The sequence below is a fragment of the Daphnia magna genome, unplaced genomic scaffold (genome assembly GCF_020631705.1).
Source record: "Daphnia magna isolate NIES unplaced genomic scaffold, ASM2063170v1.1 Dm_contigs225, whole genome shotgun sequence".
Lineage (NCBI taxonomy): Eukaryota > Metazoa > Arthropoda > Branchiopoda > Diplostraca > Daphniidae > Daphnia > Daphnia magna.
The window spans coordinates 53,310-75,097 of record NW_025533188.1 but is presented as its reverse complement, the minus strand read 5'-3'; the positions used below and the strand labels follow the sequence as shown (position 1 = coordinate 75,097).

The 21,788-nt window shown below is 39.5% G+C and overlaps 3 protein-coding genes, 1 long non-coding RNA gene and 1 other non-coding gene across 31 annotated transcripts; 1 reads left to right on the top strand and 4 right to left on the bottom strand.

Annotated features, from left to right (window-relative positions):
• Positions 1–400: 400 nt before the first annotated feature.
• LOC116927881 lies at positions 401–3,911 on the bottom strand. Of its 26 annotated transcripts, none has more exons than XR_006641897.1 (11): positions 3,730–3,906; positions 3,266–3,397; positions 3,020–3,160; positions 2,783–2,933; positions 2,096–2,675; positions 1,790–2,027; positions 1,619–1,716; positions 1,550–1,562; positions 1,420–1,486; positions 1,092–1,348; positions 624–840 (listed from the first exon to the last, which is right to left on the bottom strand). It is a non-coding gene; the product is annotated as an uncharacterized LOC116927881 (long non-coding RNA). The 26 variants fall into 26 exon arrangements; XR_006641899.1 differs by having other exon boundaries at positions 1,921–2,027; positions 3,730–3,905; XR_006641892.1 differs by having other exon boundaries at positions 1,420–1,562.
• Positions 3,912–4,348: 437 nt separating this feature from the next.
• On the top strand, positions 4,349–4,421 carry Trnak-uuu. The gene has a single exon. It is a non-coding gene; the product is annotated as a tRNA-Lys (tRNA).
• A 402-nt stretch (positions 4,422–4,823) lies between these two features.
• Positions 4,824–5,871, bottom strand: LOC116934463. Its single transcript, XM_032941987.2, has 5 exons — positions 5,714–5,871; positions 5,540–5,625; positions 5,357–5,469; positions 5,109–5,274; positions 4,824–5,013 (listed from the first exon to the last, which is right to left on the bottom strand). Exons 1-5 carry the CDS (start codon positions 5,793–5,795, stop codon positions 4,912–4,914), a joined length of 549 nt encoding a protein of 182 aa, XP_032797878.2. The 5' UTR covers positions 5,796–5,871; the 3' UTR covers positions 4,824–4,911.
• A 2,818-nt stretch (positions 5,872–8,689) lies between these two features.
• On the bottom strand, positions 8,690–10,818 carry LOC123466443. Of its 2 annotated transcripts, none has more exons than XM_045167555.1 (6): positions 10,574–10,818; positions 9,677–9,736; positions 9,495–9,580; positions 9,266–9,378; positions 8,974–9,139; positions 8,690–8,893 (listed from the first exon to the last, which is right to left on the bottom strand). In XM_045167555.1, the coding sequence occupies exons 1-6, from the start codon at positions 10,638–10,640 to the stop codon at positions 8,792–8,794; spliced, it is 594 nt and encodes a 197-aa protein (XP_045023490.1). In that variant the 5' UTR covers positions 10,641–10,818; the 3' UTR covers positions 8,690–8,791. The 2 variants fall into 2 exon arrangements, with proteins under 2 accessions (XP_045023490.1, XP_045023491.1); XM_045167556.1 differs by lacking the exon at positions 10,574–10,818 and adding an exon at positions 10,348–10,559.
• LOC116927884 lies at positions 10,721–20,055 on the bottom strand. The gene is made up of 4 exons (XM_045167554.1): positions 18,924–20,055; positions 18,782–18,859; positions 18,278–18,712; positions 10,721–18,216 (listed from the first exon to the last, which is right to left on the bottom strand). The coding sequence occupies exons 1-4, from the start codon at positions 20,053–20,055 to the stop codon at positions 10,823–10,825; spliced, it is 9,039 nt and encodes a 3,012-aa protein (XP_045023489.1). The 3' UTR covers positions 10,721–10,822.
• Between the last annotated feature and the right edge of the window lie 1,733 nt (positions 20,056–21,788).

Here is a 21,788-nt window from a genome sequence, read left to right as displayed (position 1 = left end):
ATTCCTGAGGGTGTGCATTCCCTGTAACGGATTCCGTCACCGTGTCAGCCCGGACTTGTCTTCGGACAAGTCCCACCTTGTTCGCGATCCTTATGACGCGATGCTTAGATACTGTAGTTTGAGCAACCTACGGGTTGCATGGCCTGGCAGCCAACGGGTTAACTTAGTTAAGTGTGGTTATATATATATTTGTGCATATTTATATATAAATCTGTGAATATTTATTGCCATGTAAAATAGTGGTGGAATTGTTGGGAGGAGGTGGGACAATAAAAACTATGTCAATTTTAATTTATTCTTCATGTTTATTTCAATTCACCTAATTCGATTTTATCCAAAACAAAGATAAACTTAGATTATTTGTTTTCCCAACCTAATTCACTCTAAGTCTAGCCATCTCAACTGTACTTATTTCAATATATTTCATTGTCGGTGAAACACCAGCGAATAAATTGTTTTCTTTGTACATTTGACTGTCAAATGCAATCACTTGGCCAAAAAAAAAAGGGAAAAAATGATTTTTAAGTAATTTCACATGGTGGCGCCACAAAGAGAATTAACTATTACCTTCTTTAACTTCTTTGTTTCCGTTGAATGAGGTAATAATTCAACAAACACAAGAATAATACTGGATATGTTTTATTTACACTGATAACTTTACTTAAGTGCCATTCTCTTCTGTCACCGAGTGACTCCAACACCAGTGCAACATATCAGGTTCCTCCAGGATCTCTGCAAATTAAAACTGTAAACCACTATTTAAAAAACCAAGTCGTGGATTGAACCAAGTCATTCAATGAATTTGCGGTCACCACAGTACATCAGGAACATCCCAAAGACCTGAAAGCACAATTTAAAAAACTTAAACTATTAACAATAAATTCTAACATCACCTTAAGACACCTGACAGATTTAGATAGAGAAAAAGATTATAATGAACTACTTTTTTTACATATCACCTTTGGTACAAAATGGGTATATTAGACTAACGGAGATGAAAAATATGATAGCAAAGCCAAGCCCTGTTAACCCTTTAAATTTAAAATATAAGTGGTATGATGTTTCTTTGACATGCATTTTTTTTATAATACCTTGAACAACTCTGCATTAATTGAATTCACAAGATGCAGCTCAAAACACAGGGAATCGATGGTAAAATTTCGAGAAGAGAGACGTTCGTTTTGGCATCCATCCTCAGTCCGAAACCACGCGAAATGGAGCAGCTGACGGAGCAGCTGACGTCCATAAAAATTCTGCGGGGTTAGTTATTTCTCCCCTAGATGTCTTGGAAATATACGGGAAATGTCGGCTGCCCATTTCCAGTGACACAATTGTGAACCTGCCCAATCTAAAAAAAAAAAAAAAAACATTCAGTTTTTTTAATGAATGCAGTCTCAAACCAAAATTATAAAAAAATACAAGTTGAATTATCTATAAAATATTGCTTTGAAGGGCTACACTTCTGTTGTCCCTGGTGTAGTGTCTCCTTCAAACAATAATTATCAGTTAAATAAATAAATTATTAATTTAAGTTAAGTTGTGGGCTGACCCTATTCCATGAGCTAAATAGACAAAGGGTTACATAAATTCATTCAAATATTCAATGTTAAACATAGACCTGCTCTTATTAACTCTGGATTTGCTTCAAATTCTCATCAGTCTTAACTACAAAGTTTAGTAATTGTCAGGGATGTTTCATCAGCAACACAGTTCCACCTAATGTAACATAAAGAACAAGATTAATTGGTGCCAAAAACCAAAAGAGCAATCAATTTGTATTGCAATTTACTAATAGAAAAGGATAAAATAATTTTGTGGTACTTCAGTTTTAAACTTTCAATACTGCCAGAAAATCCTATTTTTGTAAATCTATTAAAATTTTTGGTGAATTGATTTTGTAGTAGCCTCTTTCCATTTTACCTTAGTAACTTTTATGCAACAGTTTTTCTGTGTTTTCTCAGTCTCACGATATTTGAATCCTGTCAATTAGATTTCCTCCACAGATGAGTGCTCAACATTCTACAACACTAAAACCCAACAATGTGAGACTAGGACATCAATCAATTATATCGCTTTTAGATTAATAAAAAAATACCTTCCAGGCTTTGTGTTCACTTCCCGTCTAGGAGCAAGGGTTTTGGGTCGGGGACGGTCGGGGCACGGTCGGGCTGTACGAGTGATTTTCCGCCCGGTGGGAATGCCATCTGTCGACAAATGAGTTTCTGCGTGGAGTGAACAACAACAGGCGCTCCCACCGCGCGGATCTTTCGCCCCGACCCAAAACCCCCGCTTTTTTGTATAGCAATCCCCCCAAGAGAGTACTCCTTTTCTGAGAGGAAAAATAGCCATAGTGGACGAACCAGGGGTCTATGACTCTGCTTTTCCCTACATAGATTGATAGATAGAAGCAGAGTCATAACACGTTCTATGACTCTGATAGAAAACAGAATTAGCAAAAAGCAAAAGGCTGCAAATGATAAATTTCCATCATCAATTCCCATTACGTGGATTTGGATCAATTATATAAGCCATAATCCGCGGGGAAGAAATTCAGCCAACGCGTGACATTTGTCCCGGATAAAAAATGTGTAAGAAAACGCTTTAAATGGATGAATTCACGAAACGATCCCAAATGTTCGGTGACTCGAATACGCTCTTCATTTGTAAGTCAATACCTAAAGATTGTTAAAATGTTAGAAACTTGCAAACAAATTTCAAGAAAAAATAGTAACAGGCAACCCAAATTGTTTAATAAAGGTAAAAATAAAACTGAAAGATTTACCTTTTATCGTGACATAAGTTTCGGCATCGTACATTCGTACCTAACGTCCTTACGTATTTCGGAAAAATCACGGTTGTACAAATATTGTGCTACAATTTGAATATGGGCTAGTCATTGTATTTGCCGAGTCCTTGCTTACAGTTGTGTTAATCTATTACAAGAATTTAACATTTTATTGATGAGATGTAAAGCATGTCATCTAAAATTAACTAATAATATAGAAGGCTAATATAATACCAAATGCTGAGTTGCTGGAAATTCTGGCTGGAAAATCTTACACTGACATGTGATAGTTAGCTGTTCTGCTTTTGCCATTCAAAAGATCTGATAACTGTCAATCAATCCATGTTCACCAAGTTTTGTATAAATATTATTGTCCTTTGGTTGTTGCACAGGGATATGAAAACAAAGAAAATTCGATTTTGATTGTGGGTTTTGTCCTGTCTCTATAATGAAAGTCAAAATTATATGCACAAGTCTTACTTTTTGAGCCAAAGACGTCTTGCTAATTTTTACACTTCTTTGTAAAAAAAAAAGTCAGGCTTCTAGTAGCATCACTCGCTCCCACAGAATGACATCCTTGCCAACATACCATATTAGAAACTTCCCAAATGCCTGAAAAAAAAAATTAGCCAAATATACACATTTAATGGGAATGGTTGTAGTGCCTAATCATATTTGTAAAAGTTGCAAAAATTTCATTGTGGTAAATACTACAGGGAAGAACTGCCTTCTTTAGCTTAAATTTTTTAAGTGAAAACAAAGTGCAGGTTAGAAACCAAAATTAAATGTAACCTCCTAATCAAACCAAAAGCAACGCGATGCTCTCCATTAAATTATTTCCAAAGCGTGGTGCCTATCAGATTAGGTTTTTGCCAAGCTTCTTGCAAGACTTATGAAATATTTTAGGTAATAATGTAAACTTAGTATTGTATGAAGAAATTTACGGTGAATAACGAGGAAAGTTACTTCGAATACCAGGGAATCAGCTGTAAGAAATATCAATTTCTAAAGACCAAGACCCCCATTCTTAATCGCCGCCACGAAAAGTTGAAACAAAACAGCTGGTGAAACTGCTGGTTGCTGTCACGGTCTCACGGACGGCATAACCAAGGCATAACAATCGATTGACAAATACAATGTTTAGTAGGTTCCTCCTTCTTTGTGGGCGAGGTCAATTACAAATCCCTCCTACGCTCGTCAACTTTGACCGCTAGATGTCATTGTAAGCGATAAAATAGTTAACTTGCGAGCAAGTTATTGTTTAAGTCTATAACCAAACTGGGTCAAACGGTCTTCCGTATTTATCGCAAACAGTTTGCATCTGAATAACTCATAAACTATCAATCCTAAATCAGAACGAACTCAATTATCGACATCTTCTCTGAATTTCGAATCCAAAACATGTAGTCTTATAGCAATATGTAGGTTTTTGAATTTTTTTTTAGTTGAAAAAATCGGGCTTATTTTGTCGGGCTTAAAATTTTGACTTTCAATTAAAGTTAACCTGAGGCATCTGGTATTACAGTAACATGGTATCTTTTATTATTTGGTTGCGATAAATATGCCCGGTTAGCTCAGTTGGTAGAGCGCGGGACTTTTAATCCTGAGGTCAAGGGTTCAAGTCCCTTATCGGGCGTGCAATTTTTTTCATGTTATATACTAAAGGACATTAAATAAGATTACACATTTTGCAAAACCATCATGTTGTTTTTACTTCAGGCGTTTCTTCTAAACCTTCTACCGGTCTTAACATTCGCCACAGCATTCACTGTCTTCCACTCTTCCCGACCGAGTTTGAATCACACATTAAACTACCGAAATTCTTGAATAAAATAATGGTATTAAATCGCGGCGGGACACGAACCCGTAGTTTTCGGATGTCGTCATTATAGAAATCCGACGACCTATCCATTATGCCTCACAATGTTATTTAATTGTTAATGGTCAAACAATTTTCCCCAAAAATTTCTCCTGTAAATTATACCATTAACGACCTATACTGTATGCATTCTTGCCCATTCAGCTGAGAAGGAACAACTGGTTTAATATACTGTATTTATTTTTTTCGCAGCAAAAAATTTAAGGTAAGAAAATGGTCAAAAGAAGTTCATCCGTGTCAATATGTTTTAGGCAGCAGACAGTGTGTAGGTAAGGTCAATGCAGCCCAAGACGAGCTCGTTGGGTGCGCCAAGAGAGGAAACGATTTCCGTGCGAGTGGCATAGTCACCCTAGACGAACAAATGAAAAAAAACAAAACAAGGGCATTATTCAGAAGATACGCTCAACATTAGTATAATAGGTTTCGTATTTATTCGTTTCTTACAGCAACTCCTCCATCGATGGCGAGCCATGCGGCATCGAAGGTAACGAAAGCCTCGGGAGCGTAGTAGGTACCAGCATCGACAGGGCATGAGCATGGAACATCAGCTGGGAATATTGAGCACACGTATTCTGGGTAAGTTGCGATGGCGGTGCAGAAATCAAGGGTGCTTTAACATTTTTTTTAATAAGCAAAGAGAGTTAGAATGTTCATGATCTTATTCGCTAATTGTGTTGATTAGACCTACTTACCAAGTACCAGCGATGCCGTTCAAGCAGGGAACTTGGAAGTTGTCGGTTGTGCGTGTGGTGACTTTACGAAGCGTCAAACCATCGGCAGCAGTGGCTGCGACTGTGGTAACAGTCTGTGAAAAAATGTTGTGAACATGAACTTCGATTGTTATAAGGAGCAATGTTTTTCTTGAATCTAATTACCGTCAAATCCATATTCATAACGCCTGGGACGGAGACGGGATCAGTCAGGATTGCTCCAGAGAAAGTAATTGGTGCTCCAGCGCCTCCTGCATGATGTTAAGCCACGGTTTAAATTACCTCTTAATTTTCTACCTTTGACAAGTTCTCTAGTGTGAAATTGGGAAATAGACTTACCGCAGTTGTTGAGGCTGTTAATTCTTACGGATTTGGCCGAAACAGTGGCCACCAGTAGAGCTGCAACAATCAAGAATTTCATTTTTTCGGCGACGTTTGGAAAAACGAACTTAACAATAAGCTGTTGCAAAGTGAATAACTGACTGTAATATTCGTATTTTATACACCCAGAGCACTGACGTCAATATTATGCTAAAAAAACCCACTGTGTTTTCTTATCGCTTTATTGTTAGTTTGTTCTGATTTACCTGGAGGTTTGAAAAAGACGTTCGATTCAATGACATTGCTTCGGTAAACAAATGCCGAACGTCGAATTGTATAGACTACGTCTTGTTTACCAAAGCTTGTTAGCTTTTGTACTACTAGAATTACTTTATTTTATAGGATAACAAAATAAGAGACTACAGTATTTTTCTATAACAGTAATTCTTGAAGGCATAAAACTAGGTTCAAGATATCGAGTTGTACAGTTCGTTTTATGGTACGTGCATAGGTAAATGTGTACAAAGATAAGTCGCGTGAGTGGCATAGAGTTTGTTTTGAACAGTTCTATTTCCTCACGTCATTTTTTACTTTCACAAAGAGAAACGACGTCATAAAGATAAAATGATATCCACAAATCCTGGTTCTTGCTTTCAATCCATATAATTCTATAAGTATAGCGTACTCAGTGAACGCTTTGGGGAGTTGTAAAATTGCTTGTGATTTGTTGGATCTATATACGATTTCCGCGTGACACTATATGCACGCTGAACAGCGTATTTCAATGGGTCTGTCTATAGTACGGAAGAGATAAATTTTTGGATCGACAAACCAGTTCCGCACAACACACGTGCTTTTAGTGCTCCATACAGATTCGTTGGAAACAGAGAAAAAGAAGATGAACGGCTTAGGCTTGGTTTAAGTGTCACTTAGCTAAGTCTCAGCGTTAGGCATTAGAGGTAGCAACTGGGCGGTGAGACAACGTGACTGAAGAAAAAGATGCGGCAATCATGGATTCTTCTCCCCCCTTCTACCAGTTGGGATGCACTGACGGTCCCGAAAGTTCAACTGAAATTTAATCCATTGAAAATAGCAGATAACTTTGAACAGATAGAACAACTGTGTTATAATGATGGGGTTAGATTGTCTCGCTAAAATCTCTTTGAAAAATTGGTTGATTTGCAGCACACGTTCGGCTCATATGCAAAATACACTGAACAGGAAGAAAATAAACTGTTCTTTGCACGATTGAAATTTTAACTCTAATAGCGCAGAGTTCCAAAAGAAAAATGACCCGTTAGAGCCTGAGATAATGAGATCAGGATGGGTCAGAATCGGTTGGGTTTTACATTCAAAGAGGGGTTGAGTGATCTTATTGTTCCAATTTTCCGTTCCATGACTCTAAAATTCCACCTGCAGATATAACACAAGGACAGAGGTAGTCCAAGTGTGGAGGATAGGTGATCATTTTTTAGAATGGGTATAAGATTTAGAAAATCGCATACAACTAATATTTAAACTTTATTCATGAAAGAGATAGATTTTATGACTGAGGACTTGATGTAAACTGTGATCGTCGTATACGTGAACAACATAACGCTTCTCCAGCGTAACGCGCCTCATATTTTTCCCAATTTTAATGGCAATCTCGATGAGTGCAATGCATTTTTATGTATCCTTAACCAACAGGATGTAGTTGTTTTCGTTGTATACGATACAGCATGTTCTGTAAACGGTAGCCGGTGAAATAGGACCGAAATGAAATTGGACTGGAGAAATAGGACTGAAAATTTCCAGTCCTATTTCTCTAGTAAAAATAGGACTGGGAGAATTAGGACTGATTTTTAAATACATTTGAAACAGTCCTATTTCTCCTTTGACCAGTCCTATTTCTCCTTTGACCAGTCCTATTTCTCCTTAAGGTTAGGCCTATTTTTTTATTCCTACTCTTTCATATTTCAGGACAAAAAGCCTCCAAACCGGTAGGCAAGATGGGAGGGGAATTGTTGAAGACAAGCGGGTTGGCTTATATCCTTCAGTCCTTGAAAATTACCGTTGACAAAATTTCAGCGCTTAATTCACTTGCAGCTTAAGAACTCGTTATGATAAAATTTTTTTTTTCAGTACTTTAACCGAAATTTTTTACAATATATAGTTCATTTATCAAAAAATTAATCATTTCATAAATATGAGTGCAATTTTACTTTGGTTATTATTTATTCTTCTTACGACTTGCATCATAGAGGGGCTACGATGGGTGTGGTCCTCACCCTTCTAGGGAGGGGGATGATTCACCAAAGGGGCTGAGATTCCAAGGTACGAATATTCCCCCGCAACCCCCTCTGTGTTGCAAGATGTACAAAAAATTTACAATAGAAAAAGTTAAACAACATTTAGATTTATTTAATTTAATTATTTGTTAAATGAACTGTATTCAGTCAAAAATGACGATTAATATTCTGCAATAAAAGTTAAATAGGATAAGGAATTCTTAGCATGCAAGCGAAGTAAGCGTTGCCATTTTTTCAACGGTAATTTTCAAGGGCGTAGGCATATAAAGCCAACGCTCTTCTACTACAATTTCCCACCCCATTTCGCCTACCGGTTTGGAGGCTCATTGTCCCTTAAAGATGTAAGATAAAGGCAAGCGAAATAGCCTTATATCCAAGGAGAAATAGGACTGGTCAAAGGAGAAATAGGACTGTTCAAAATGTGTATAAAAAGCAGTCCTATTTCACCCAGTCCTATTCCTAGAGGAGAAATAGGACTGAAAATTTCCAGTCCTATTTCTCCAGTCCTATTTCGTTTCGGTCCTATTTCACCGCCAATCTCTGTAAACATTTGTTGGCGTTTGTTAGTCTCCGGTAAACCAAACAAACTTGCGTGAAATTTTGATAAGCTATATAATGCTGCACGCCGTATTCGTATCACCTTGGAAAAAAGACATGAATTGCCACAAGATAAAGGTGAATAGATGGCACTATATACTGGAACTTGAGCTGTACTCATTTATTTTCAGCTTTAAACTTTATTCACATGAAATTTAGTAACATTTCACAAAAAGTTAATATGTGGGACTATGGGCCCTGATTGCGCTTAGACAGCCGCCAAGGCGTACTCCAAAAGGAGACAACCCAAGATGGTTTCCTCGGGAGTGCCAATGTTGGAAACGATTTCAGTGCGAGTAATGTAGTCACCCTGTGCGAGAAAAAAAAATATGTTGGAAAGCAATATTAAAAAACGATATATGTTATGGAATTGATTTGTTTGAGCCTTACGTTAACGCCTCCTTCGATGGCGAGCCATTCGGAAGTGAAAGTGACGTAAGCGGAAGGATTGACGTAGACGTCGGCAAGGAAGGGGCACGAGCAGGGCACGTCAGCAGGGAAGAGGGTGCAGACGGAATCTGGGTAAGTGGTAAGGGCCGAGCAGAACTCAACAGTGCTACGTGATAATAGTAAACAATGAATGCATTAGAGTTAAATTCATGGTTGTCCATTTGACATGGTGGGCATTTTTGAGGCTCTGGCTCAAAATGACTTAAATTTCAATCTGTATTAACAGACTTACCAGGTGCCAGAAATGCCGTTCAGGCATGGAACTTGATAGTTGTCGGCAACTCGGGTAGTAACTTTGCGGATTTGCAAATTGTCTTCAACTGTGGCATTCAGTTGAGTAGTGGTCTAAATAAAAAACTGTTATGTTAGATAACTATAATGCCCTTTCGCCTGCATTATGGCTTACTGATTACATGGACATAAACAATTAAAAAACAAAGGGGTTATATTTTAATAATTACAGTTAAATCCATGAACATCCTGCCAACAACGGGAACCGTTTGAGTGAGCAGTACTCCTCCAAATCTAATGGGAGACCCACCAGCACCTATTTTTTTTATTACCAAAAGAAAAATATTTTTGATTACTTTCGTATTTAACAACTGTATAGTTAAAGTTTTGGTAAAAGTGTCGAAAAACTTACCACAGTCGCTAAGGCCCTGGGCCCTCAGGACGCTGGACGAAACGCCCGCCACCATAACAGCTGCGATAACAATCAAGAATTTCATTTTTTTAGTACTGGGTGTATGACGAGTTCAGAAGCAACAGTCGAATGAACACTGGAATTTTTTCTGCTTTTATACGGTTTCTTCGCCTTGATTTAATGCCAAGATTTGTTCCATAACTTAATCTCATGTTCACCGAGTACGTTTAATGCTTTTAGTTCACTCGGTATGATTGCGCCCATATCTTGTTGACTTTCCATATAGCTTTGTTTTCGTGTTTGTTTTACAACTCTTATGAGGCATAGAGGTATGGCGTTTAATAAGCCACCAACAAGTACTATTTACAAATCAATCAAGATGAATAGCCAACTGTTTGTTTAGCGTGCATTTGAACGTCATATGTTTGTGGTGCAAGATGTTGTTGATCTCGAACGATCTGTCTTAAGTGTCAAGCTTCCCTTACTTTGATTAGATATGGCGCTAGGCCTACCACAAGATACCGACATCCATTACTTCAATTATCGCTCGAAACAACCAACCCACAATCGACACTAAACAGAACACTTGAGCACCATCAATATTAATCTAGTCACGAGTTCACGACGATTCTTAACTGAATAATGAATTGAACTATATTAATATATCTTACCCAGTTTTATTGTCACATACTACAAGACCGATGCTTTAACTCGCAAATCTCACAGAGTGCATTGATAATTTTTAGATGTTTAGATCGGCTTTGCGGCCAAACTTCTACTGAACCTAATGGCAGGTATTTGTTTTCAGGGAAGGAAATTTTACTTAACCCTTCCCTTCCGAGTTCCTTCAGTTTCTGGCCTCTTTCTCTTTCCCATAAATTTGAATATTTTTGTTACCCATTCCAGTCCATATAGCTGCTGGCAGTGCAGTCAAATTATAGCAATGACATCTTGTAAGCACCATGGATATTAGATCAAGCAGAAACCTAAAATAGCCAGATTATTATGAAAATTCGGAAACAATTGAAAATATTCTTCTCTCCCTCACAGTATACTAAGTTTATAGAACCCTGTAAAGATTTACATTGTAACACGTTAAATTTGCATACGTAAAATTTGAAAAAATAATCGAATTTTCAACTTCGTTTAAATTAACTGCAAGAAAGTGGTGAATATTTCGGAATTAATATTCGCTAGATTTGAGACTTGGTCGGAGGCGACACGATGAATTTTCTGCATCAACAAGTCCAGAATCTTTTCCATTTGTCTTCCAAGTTCAGATTCCATGTTAGCCATCGTCTTTTTCTGGAAACGCTTAAATTCTCCAACTTCTATGTCTTTAGCTCTTGATGGATTGACATGATTTTCCAGGTCTAATAGAAATTCGCGAATACGTGTGACAAAGATGCGTATCAATCCCATTCGCACCTCGTAGTCTTTGAAAATCGGTTCCATCACGCGGATCCCTCTATCAGCTATTTCTTGTGTCAACGGAATTCCTGCCGCTCGTTGAAGGCTCTTATGAATCTCATTCAGTTTCAAATTCATGGCGACGACGATATCACAGACCCATCTTTCACCGTCTATTGTCCAATTAGAAATGAGTTGATTCACCTTCTCTCTGACGAAAGATTGGGGTATTTCGAGTCGGCGCCACTCGTTCAATTCGGTCAGCTTCTGTTGAATTTTTGTGGCGTATTTCTTTATTTTTCCAAGAAGAAAGATGCCCAAATCTTGTAGAAGATAATGTAGTTGGGCGTGAAAGTTAAACGCGGTCTGTTGGTTGCTCAATCCAATACGTTCAACAGTCTTAGCTACTTCACTTTCCCAATTTATTTGGACTCTGCCTTGTCGTTTCCACCTTTCCAAACCGACGGCCAATTTGATTGCCTCTCGGAACTCAGCGTTTTCAGATGAACTATATAATTTGAAAATAGCTTTAATCGTTTCAATTGGTTCCGTTTTTCCCATGGCACTCCTTAGCCTTTGACGAGTGTAATCAGACCACGTGAAGTTGCTGCGTGCCAGGATAATCGTGATGGCGTACAGAATGTCTGACACTCCTCCCATTAACAATAAGTCCTTGCAAAATCCACAGGATAGCATTTTTCCGTGAATCAGGAAAATTCCAACACCAATCGAAGCTAAACCAACAGCACCGACGAATGTTGCTCCCAAATATGACTTCCAGGACCTTTCTCGATCCTTAATGTCAATGACGTGATTGAATCCTACGAGGTCAAAGATGTGGAGCTCTGAGGAAATACTGTTAGTGTTTGGAATCCTTCGAATATCCATTTCGATCAGATCAAGATAAATGTCATATTTTTTCATCCGAGGAACATAAACAGGTTGGCGGCTTTTCAGAAACTTCAGAACACATTCGCGTTCGTCTTCGTCTTCAATTTCTTTAGTACTGTCTTCGATAAGTTTTGCATCCTCCGTCACTCGCGCACCAGAGATAACGTGGGCAGCCATCAAATCGCCAAGTAAATCTAGATAGGGTTTTAACGGCAATAAATTTATTGCTTTCAAGCAGTTGGGATCTTGTGCAGCCCTTAGCCATTGACGTTTAACTATTTCAGCGACGAAAATTCTACCAATGACACGCATGACAGGTTCCTCATAAGCAGGACACTCGGGATAGCTGAATTTTTGGAAATTGGACGAAAATTTGCCATTTGAATCAATGATTTGCTGATCAACTAGCGCATTCCAAACGCCATCCTGCTCGCCACTAGAATTTATGTTGATTCGCTCCAAATCATGCTTCCCCAACGGGTCAGAAAATTTCAAACTGACACTTTCAAGTTTGTCGAGGTTAAGCTGTGCAATTTGATTGGATTCAAATTTCTCCTTGCGGCATCGATACTCTTCTTTGCCAAGTTGTTCAATAACGTACTGTTTCCTGAACATGATTTTCTTTTGCTTTAACAAGTCCTTCATGTTGTCGTAAATTGGGTTGTACAGCACGTTTAGACAGTTGTGTTCGCGATCGAAGGAATCCAATCCAAACTGAAAGTCTTTTATTTTGATCCGCTTATCTCGATCAAGTTTTTTGCTATTTGGTTTACTTGGTTCGACATCGCACTCGGATTCCAACATGATGACGCATTTCATCTGAGAGCACAATCCACCTTTCACCGCTTCTAGTGCACCTTCATTCTTCAGTTTCGCCCAGAACGCCTTTCTCGTGCATGGGATCAAATTTTCGTTTTTGAGTTTTTTTTCAATCTCCTTCTCAGTCAAATTCTCCCCTAATGGAATGAACTCTAAATGTTTCATCAGGTTCTGGATTCCGTATTCGTTGGCTACCTGCTCAATGATAGCGTCCCTATTAGGGATTGCATCGATGTCATTGAGCCGACAGGAGATGCACTTTTTTTCTACCAATAATTGAAACAGTTTGTCCGCTCTTTCGGGAGAAATTTGAAGTTCTTGTTCAGGTTTACTCTCACGCCCAAAATCTTTTTTTTTAAAGAATATTTCAGCTTTTTTAAAAAAGTTTTTTTCTTTTTTTTCTTCTTTTCCAACTTCCTTTAGATTAGAAGCTGAGCAATAATGGTTGCCCAGTAGAGCTCGAACGGAACCGATGAAATATTCCAGAATTTTCACGATATTGTCTTTTTGTTGTTTGTAGACGTCGACGACGCAGAACGATGGGACTTGGTCAGGCCTTGCATTGCTGTTGACTTTGCGGTAAAAGGACAAGTGGATGTCTATGTCGTTGTTCAAAATAGTTTCGCATTTTCGTAAGGATTGAATGAATTTTGTTTTGTTTCCCTTGATATCTTCTTGAATTAAAATGAAAGCGAAGTAGTAATAAGCAGCCGGATAAAAATCGCCGTCCTTTGAATCAATGACTCGTTTCAGAATTTCACCTGCCTCCGAAAGCGATGATTTTTGCAGAGCCAGATGCTTTGCCATGGCGACAGATCGACCTGGAGTCATCCAACTAATGTTTGACGTGTTGATTTCTGGCAGGCCAATATCATCGTAAAAAGTGCGGAAGAAATCGACATTATAGGAATACAAAAATGATTTCAAATGGCTTTCGTCAAGCCATAAAACCCATTTGTCCAGTACACTGTCCCAGATTGTTTTCGTTTCCTGACCTCCACGTTTTTGGATTTTCAGTTCTTGCATCAGTTTAGTGTAATAATTCCACAGATTTTTAATTAACTTTTGTTCACGTTCCGTGGTCTCGAAATCTTCTTCCAAACAGGATATCCGTTGTTTCTCTTTCCACTGACGCTCCTCCTTCATGCTTAACCATTTTCCGACGCCCCATTTCTTTCCTGTTTTGGATTCTTCGTACAAGATGAAGATTCCGCTTCCTGGTGCTCCATTTCTAGCAGAACGTCCCATCGCCTGCTCTTCAACCCGCTCATTTTTCGGCAAAAAAGTCAGACAAATGTGTAGACCTCCGTTTACTTTCAATTGATCGCTTATTTTGATATCTGTGCCTCTGCCTGCCAAGTTAGTGGCGATGATCACGTGACCGACTTCAAGTGATTTACCTTCGAAAGCAAACTTTTCATAATCGCGTGTGTAGCAATGGATGTGGTTGTCATTGAGTTTCGATCCCAATGCTTTTTTCAGGTAACGATGAATAACATTCACATCTTTGATTGATTTACAAAAGATGACAAGAGAGCGAGCTTTAGATTCATCGTCAGGAAGAATAACGTGTTGTGTTTCTTTAACGATGGCCTGCAGCCATTGGTCTTCTGATTCAAGGATTTGCGTTAGCTTCAGGTAAAAACGTTTCTGGAAAGCTGTTGGTATGACAAACCGAAGACTATCGTATTCTTTATACATGAAATTTCCTTCTGATTTGGATCCCAACGTGCCCGAAACGCCTACCACCTTTTTATAAGCCATGATGTAAGCCGCATTAGAAACGAAAATGGCTTTTAGACTTTGTGACGTCAATTTGCAGCCTTCCTTTAGCTGAATGAATTGATGCAGTGCTCCGTCCCATTGCGAGGAGTTCTGGTCCATCCCCGTGTCTTGGTCGATGATTATCACCTGAGGATTAAGATCTGGGCTGGTGTTTGTTCGGTCTTGATCGACGACATAATCCTCGTCGCGTTTGAGTTCCAGTGCTTGCATGGCATTGTCCAACCACGTGTCAAGATTACGATCGACAAAGACCGTTAAATGTTCAGGTATTCGAATACTCCTCTCGCGGTTCGCCACACTATGGAGATAGAAGATAATTTTGGGATTCATTTCCGGTTCAAAGTCGATGTCTTTAACCTTGTCTTCCATCCACAGACGTCCTTGTGGGTCGATTACTTTTGTTTCAATTAAGTGATCCCAGAGCGCATTCTTTTCCGATGGTTGGTCCTTCAATGGGTTGTGAATCGATTCTAAATTGCCTTTGGTTATAGCACCGTAAAGGTCGTAGAGAACGGCTGATTTCACGGATTCCCTTATCGCCAATTTATCCAATCCGATGGAAGAACTGCGTATCTTTTCCCAAATGAAAACGTAAAGAGATTCGAGCATCTCCATGCCAGGGATATCGTGCGATAGGTAAAGCGTATCGTTACCGCGATCGAGCATCATGCAGTCGACTTCATCAATGACGACAACGTCCATGGTTCGGTCGCTTCGGATGTTCTGACCGTAGAATTTATCCAGCAAGTAATCTCGCTGGAAATTGGCCAATTGCCCATAAACAACAGCTGCATTGTAGGCTAGCGTTCGTTCGTCCATACATCGGCTGCAATTGTTGGCTACACTTACATTAAAATATTCGTAAAGATCCCGTAGTCCACCATCGGCCACCGATAGCGTAGAATCACGGTGAGCCAGCATGTCATTACTGGTAATAACATCGATTTTCTTCTTCTTGTTTTTTTCGTTTTGACAAAGGGCAAATGCGATTGCGACACCTGTGACGATGAGCGATTTGCCTTCACCAGTTGACACTTGTGCAAACGTGGTTTTATTTTCGGATATCAGCAATGTCATGATCGTTACTCTCTGGTTGTTGCGTAGTCGGAATGTTTGTTTGTCTCCTTCCTTCGTACACGTTTTCTGTACGGCGTAATCGTAGACAAAGACAAAATCGGCAGCTGACTTATTATCATTCAGATTCAAACCATTTTTCTGCCATTGCTTGATCAATTTGCGTATTCTTTCCTCGGCCAGCTTGTATTTTCGTTTGTCAGAATCTTTCATTTGGTCTGACATGGATTTAGATTCCTCCACCTTCTTTTTCACGTCGTTCAACATCCTAGGAAACCTCATTGTAACGAGTTTCTCGTCATACGTTTGTATATGTTCCGTCTTGTTTTTTATATGCAGTTTGTTTACTCCGTCATATTCTTGGTTAGGAATCGCCTCCGGATGCATAACATTTCGCAAAACAATAACGACCTCCTTTAAGTCCACAGTCTTTTTTAATAAATTGTCACAATAATTTTCGTCGTTTTCGAATTCGAGTTCCAGTAACATGTAAACGGCCTCATTCCTGAGTTTCTTATCTTCTTTTGGAGTACTCGAATCGCTGTTGGGCAGCCGATTGACTTTCTTTTCCCACACTTTGCTTCTTAAATGGTAATACCAATCGCTGAGAGGCAGTTCTTGAAGCTCCGGCCATTGTTGTCTTGTAATTGCATCACTTTGTCCGCAGTCTTTCGCTATCGTTTTTAAAAGCCGCAACAAATTCTGGGGCTGTAACGCGAAACAGCTGTCGGATGCGGCAACCAATTTTCGCAATATAGGCACTAGAGATGGCATTCCCTTTGCTATTTTATTTAACTTACCTCGTATTTTACCGATTGAATCAATGTTAAAAGACTCTTGAACGAATCGATCGAAAATTTCAAGCATTAAACATTCGCATTTCCATTCGACGGTTAAGTTCTTTTTGACGATATTCAAGTAGAAGATGGGACTGAGATTTCGATTGTTGTGTTCGACTATCCATTCAGCCAACCAGTCAAGATCGGTTGAATGTTTATCTATCAATTTTATGTTCAAATTTTTTTGTTTCAGATTTTTGTCGTTTACACAGAAACGTTCCAACAGCAATTGAAACAATTTATCCGGTGTATCACCGTTTTCAGGGTTCAGCTTCTTCATCGAAGTGATAACCTGTTGGTTAGCGCCGTGTTTTTCAAGAGGGTCCAAGAATTTGCGGAAGTAATTGCTTTGAATGGGTTGATATTCAAAAAGGTCCCCATCAATTTTCTCGCAGAAATTGTTCACCATTATATAGGGTTCGACTCGCTGCCATTCTCCGTTTCCGTAATCAAGAATATAGTGCTTGTTTTCAGTGTCAGGATTCAAGGTTTCCTTGTACTTGAAGGATGATAATTGATCGTTGTAAACGTGGATGGACATGCGATGGATGATTGCTAGCATTTCTAATTCAGCCGATTCCAGTGAGTTCGATGGTGTCTCAACAAACTTGGCGTATTCTTCAAATAATTTTGGACATTCTGATGGTGCATCGCTCTTTTGTACACGTAGTTTAAACTGCTTGACGAAAGCCGAGACTTTGACATGATTTTCCTTTTTTCGGATGAATTTTGCCAATTCGGATTGGTTTGATGTTTCCAGAGTTCCAGGGTCTGTTGCATTTTGCCTAATGAATGTGGCAACATGTTGGCGAAACATTTTCACGTTATTGCAAACATACAACCCGTTTGAATTCATTTCGCCAAAAATGCTGTGTACAGCGCTATCGACACCGCTCATTGTTGGCAGCATGTCGAGGCATCGAACGTCGACAGGAGGTTTCTGCCGGAAATCAACTGGACGACGTCCAACTGATCGTCCACTCACCAATGAACGAGAGGTGCCTGAAACGCTCTTCACGTCCAGTTTCTTTTTCAATGCCGGTTTAACAAATCTTGTTGATGCAACGTTCTCAAGGCCCCGACTGCACTGCGACGTTAACTGATTAAGCTGAGTTTCTTTGTCTTCCATTTGGCTGACTAAGAAGTCGACATTGTTTGTCATTCGTTCTTCCTCCCAGTTGGTGGATAATCTTGTCTGAAGGCATTGTGTCATCTGCCTCCGCTCGTCCACTTGAACAACATGCTGGGCGAGGCTTTGGCGTACGATGGCCTTTTTTTTCGTGGCATTTTCCACTGTCGAACGTATGGACTTGACTTGGTCGGATGGGGATAGGCTACGGTAAGCAATCGACGCATATTCTCCTTTTTTTAGTTTGACGTAATAATTATCAGCATTATTTGGCTGCCTTGCAGGTTTCGTACGGGTGAATTTCATTCGAAGGCTAACATCATTTTCGAAGCCAATGTAATGACCTGTCAGATTTTGGTTTGCAGATGGCTCAGATGTGTCTAGCCTGTGGATGAAACCAACATCACCAACAGGTGTTCCCATTACTCCATCAGAACCGATCGCTTCGTAGACACCCATCCGCACAGCCCTCGGTCGACGATTTTCCTTACCAATGACCGGAACGCCAGATTGTGTTGCAATCGAGTTTTTTCCTTCGGTCATGAATTCAAAAACGATGGTGCCTCCAGACCCACCTTGTTCGACGTTGCTTCCTAGTTATTCCAATATTTAATAAGCTATTGATGACATTGTTTAATTTACGGGTGTATATACCTTGGCAGAAGATGAGTGTGTGTCGTTTTGTCTTGGACTGATAGAACGACACGCTGATCGTACTACCGTCTTTCGCAGTGCCGTCGATGAAAAAATTACCTCGGTAGCCTGGTCGGATATCTTTGCCAGATTCTCGAGTTCCAACTGGCAACAAGTCGTTTAGCGTCGTCAAAACGATCTTAACTGCATCAGCTGGAAATTTGCCATCTGCCTGTTCTCCCGTTTCGAACATGGACATGGAAGGAAACAGTTGATTGAAATATTCTTTTGACCACTTGTTGGCCTTTTTGTCTGGTTTGCTTTTCCCATTACTGCCGTTCTGTCCGTCACCTCCTTTGCCTCCATCAGAGATTATCTGCCATCGTTCGGCGTCAATCATCTCGTTACAAATGATGGTCACGTTGCCGCCGCTCTTACCCGGATGACCTGGTTCTCCTGCGTAAAAATTGAAATAAGTGAATATCGAAATAATTTCAAAATTTCTAGTGCTGTTGGAAATATCACCGTTCTTGCCCGAGACATCCCAGCAGACGCAGAAATCGTCCACAAAATGATTAGCCTCCTTTGACTCGGTAGTTTCTTCTGCATTTTCCATTTAAAAGAAATCGAATTAGAATAAGAATAAACAACAACAGCAAATAGCCACCTTTCTCTTGTGCGTTATATGTCTGGGCAATTCGGCAAACTTTGTAGTCGACGAAAATTTTATCAGTAACGATTCCCACGTTCGTTCCGTGCCAGGTTTCGTTCTCCAGGTGCCAATCGACGTGAACGGATGACAGTCCGACAATCTGGATTTCTTGCACTTCCGGATAGTTGTCCTTCAATTGTTTCATTTCTGCAATCATTTTGCTGACAAATACAGAGACACCTTTAATCAAGATGACTTTTCTTCCATAATCCACTTCGATCGTCGTTTTAGGTAACAGGAAGGCCTTGCACGTCTCTTTGACCAAAACTTGCAATTTCCGTGTCCATTCTTTTTCGGATTTGAGCTTATTTACCCAATCTGATGATTCGTTTTTAGTTGCATCACTGCAGCTTGAAAATATCTCCACCAGTTTGTTGATCAACTCCTGCCCGCTTACGTCATCGAAGTTCTTGACGTCCTTTCCCGTGAAAATTTCCTCCAAAACATTTTGCATTGCTACGTCTTCAGTGGCGACTTGTAAAACTTCATTTAGTGCGACAATAAATTGCCAGTTTCTCTTGCCGTTCATGTGATCTTTAGCGACGTCATCCAGACACCTGGAAAAGACTTTGTCAATGCAAGACGCTTTAAACTGCTTGATATAACTGTCGACAAGAACCGAGAAACGGGGCGTGTTTTTGAAAAGATCCACCTGATCGAGGATTAGTTTCAAATATTGACATCCTGTGTCGCATAGGTTTGTCAACTGGCATGTCGTTTCGTTCAATTTGAGGCCAATATCTTCAAATGAATTGATGGAATTTAATTCTTTCAATAAAGTGGGCATTTCGACACTGATGTCGATCGTTTCATCATTGAGGTAATCGACAGTCTTTCCTAAACTCTTTCTCAGCCACATTTCCAGTACGACTTTAACGTATAGTCTCTCGACTACAGTATTTTCCAAAGAAGAAAGATGTCGTACCACAACCGACTCGATGAATTTGACAGCATCTTCGAGGAATTTCGATTTGACGTCCAACTGAATCCAACTTCTGATTTCCTCAATGACGTCATCGCTGTTGTTAAGCGACTTGGGTGTTGGGACATTGGAACTCTCAGTGGAATTTTTCTCGTCCGTCTTCATTGGAAACTGTATTTAAACAATATACAGAAATTGGATGTAAATAAAAAGAGTCAACATACTCGTATAGCCGTTGGCGAATGAACTGTGAATCGTCGTTAAACTCGCTGAACGCTTTTGGGTGTGTGAAGCAGACCACAGAACGCAAGTTTCACCATGAAAGTCAACCACGAGTTAATAAATAAAAAAAAACGGCTAACATTATGGCCAACACGGCGAAAATACTTTATGTCAACAACTTCAGACGATCGAGATCTAGAAATGAATTTGTTTGTTTTCGCCAGTTAGAATTGGTGGGTTCTTTCGTGGCAATGGCTTGTCTTTTAAACATTTTTAACAAACAGCAAAATATCGATTTAATGAAATTGACTGCAAACAGTTATCAAGGAAATGAAAATCAGAACTGTAAAAAAAAAAAACCCAACAATCAGTAAACGGGGATGCGGCAGAGCATCCGGCGATAACAAGATCTAACAGCTTACTATAGAGCCTAAATTAACAACGCAGAATTTTAAAATGGTGCTTACCAAGTAAGTGTTTTTTTGTTTTTTTATTGGTATCGAAGTGCACTGAGACTCAAGATGTTGAATTTTAGTACGTAAAAATGGGTCACGTTGAGCTTTGGGCTCCAACCACTACAGATGTTTGTTTTGCAATCATGAAAAAGGGTTGCGTCCAGACGAAGTTTTTGCTCCCGACTGCTGTTAAAACGTCACTGGCGGACTTGTTTTTCTAACCTTGAAGCCAAAGCGTAGAGATGTCACAGGAACTTGAGATCGATTGAATTTTCCCGAAATGGACACGATATCACTTCTTTTCTTTTTTCGCTACAAAGTCTACTTCTTAAATTATTCTCTTTTGCATGGCAACAGATAAACGACGTGGACATTGAAAAGAGTTGTTTTCGACCTGAGGCAAAATACAGGGTCATTCGAATCGTGGAATCAGCAAAATGTATTCTTGAAGGAAAGAGCTTTTACCTGCAGGCATATTTTGCTTTTGTCGATGCCTTTAGGAAGAAAAAACAAAACCAACAAGACGGAATCAATTTTATGTTCAGCGATAGCCTGAAGTTGCGTATCCAGTATTTCTCCAAGGTCACAGAGAAGAAAGGGTTGAAAAACGGTTGTAAAAGAAAAAAATAAACTAGTTTTTTCACGACTAAGCCAATAAGGACGACAGCTAGATTCGCAAAACGTAAACAATCATGGCCAACTGCTGTTGGCTTTTCGTCTGCTTATTACATACTGCAGCCATTTTTACGTATAGCGGTTTCTCGAAAAACTAAAGGAAAATAATTCGTTAAAAACATCGGTGGTCAGGCTTTATTTATTTATTTTTTACCATCTGTGGAATTTTAAAATCAAGCCATAAAAATAATTGCATTATATTGTTGCAATGTGTTCGGCCGGCGAGCGGATTCGGCCAAGCACTTGAACTTAATAAATAAATAAATAATAAAAAGAGGAAACACAACAGATAGGGGGGGTTACTCACATATATTTAAAACACTACGCGGAAGTGGCCAGGCAAACGCCGCAACCCTTCCTTAGACGACTCAAACGAACGTAAAGAGTCTTACAGTGTGTTACACACACACACATACGTACGCCTCCTACAGGCGACAGGACAAGTTACGACAAGAGAGACAAGTGACGACTAACACCTCTTTTCGTTCGCTGGCCAACTTACGAGACCGTCACGCCCTCACTCGGCAACTACAACACAGGCCCTCA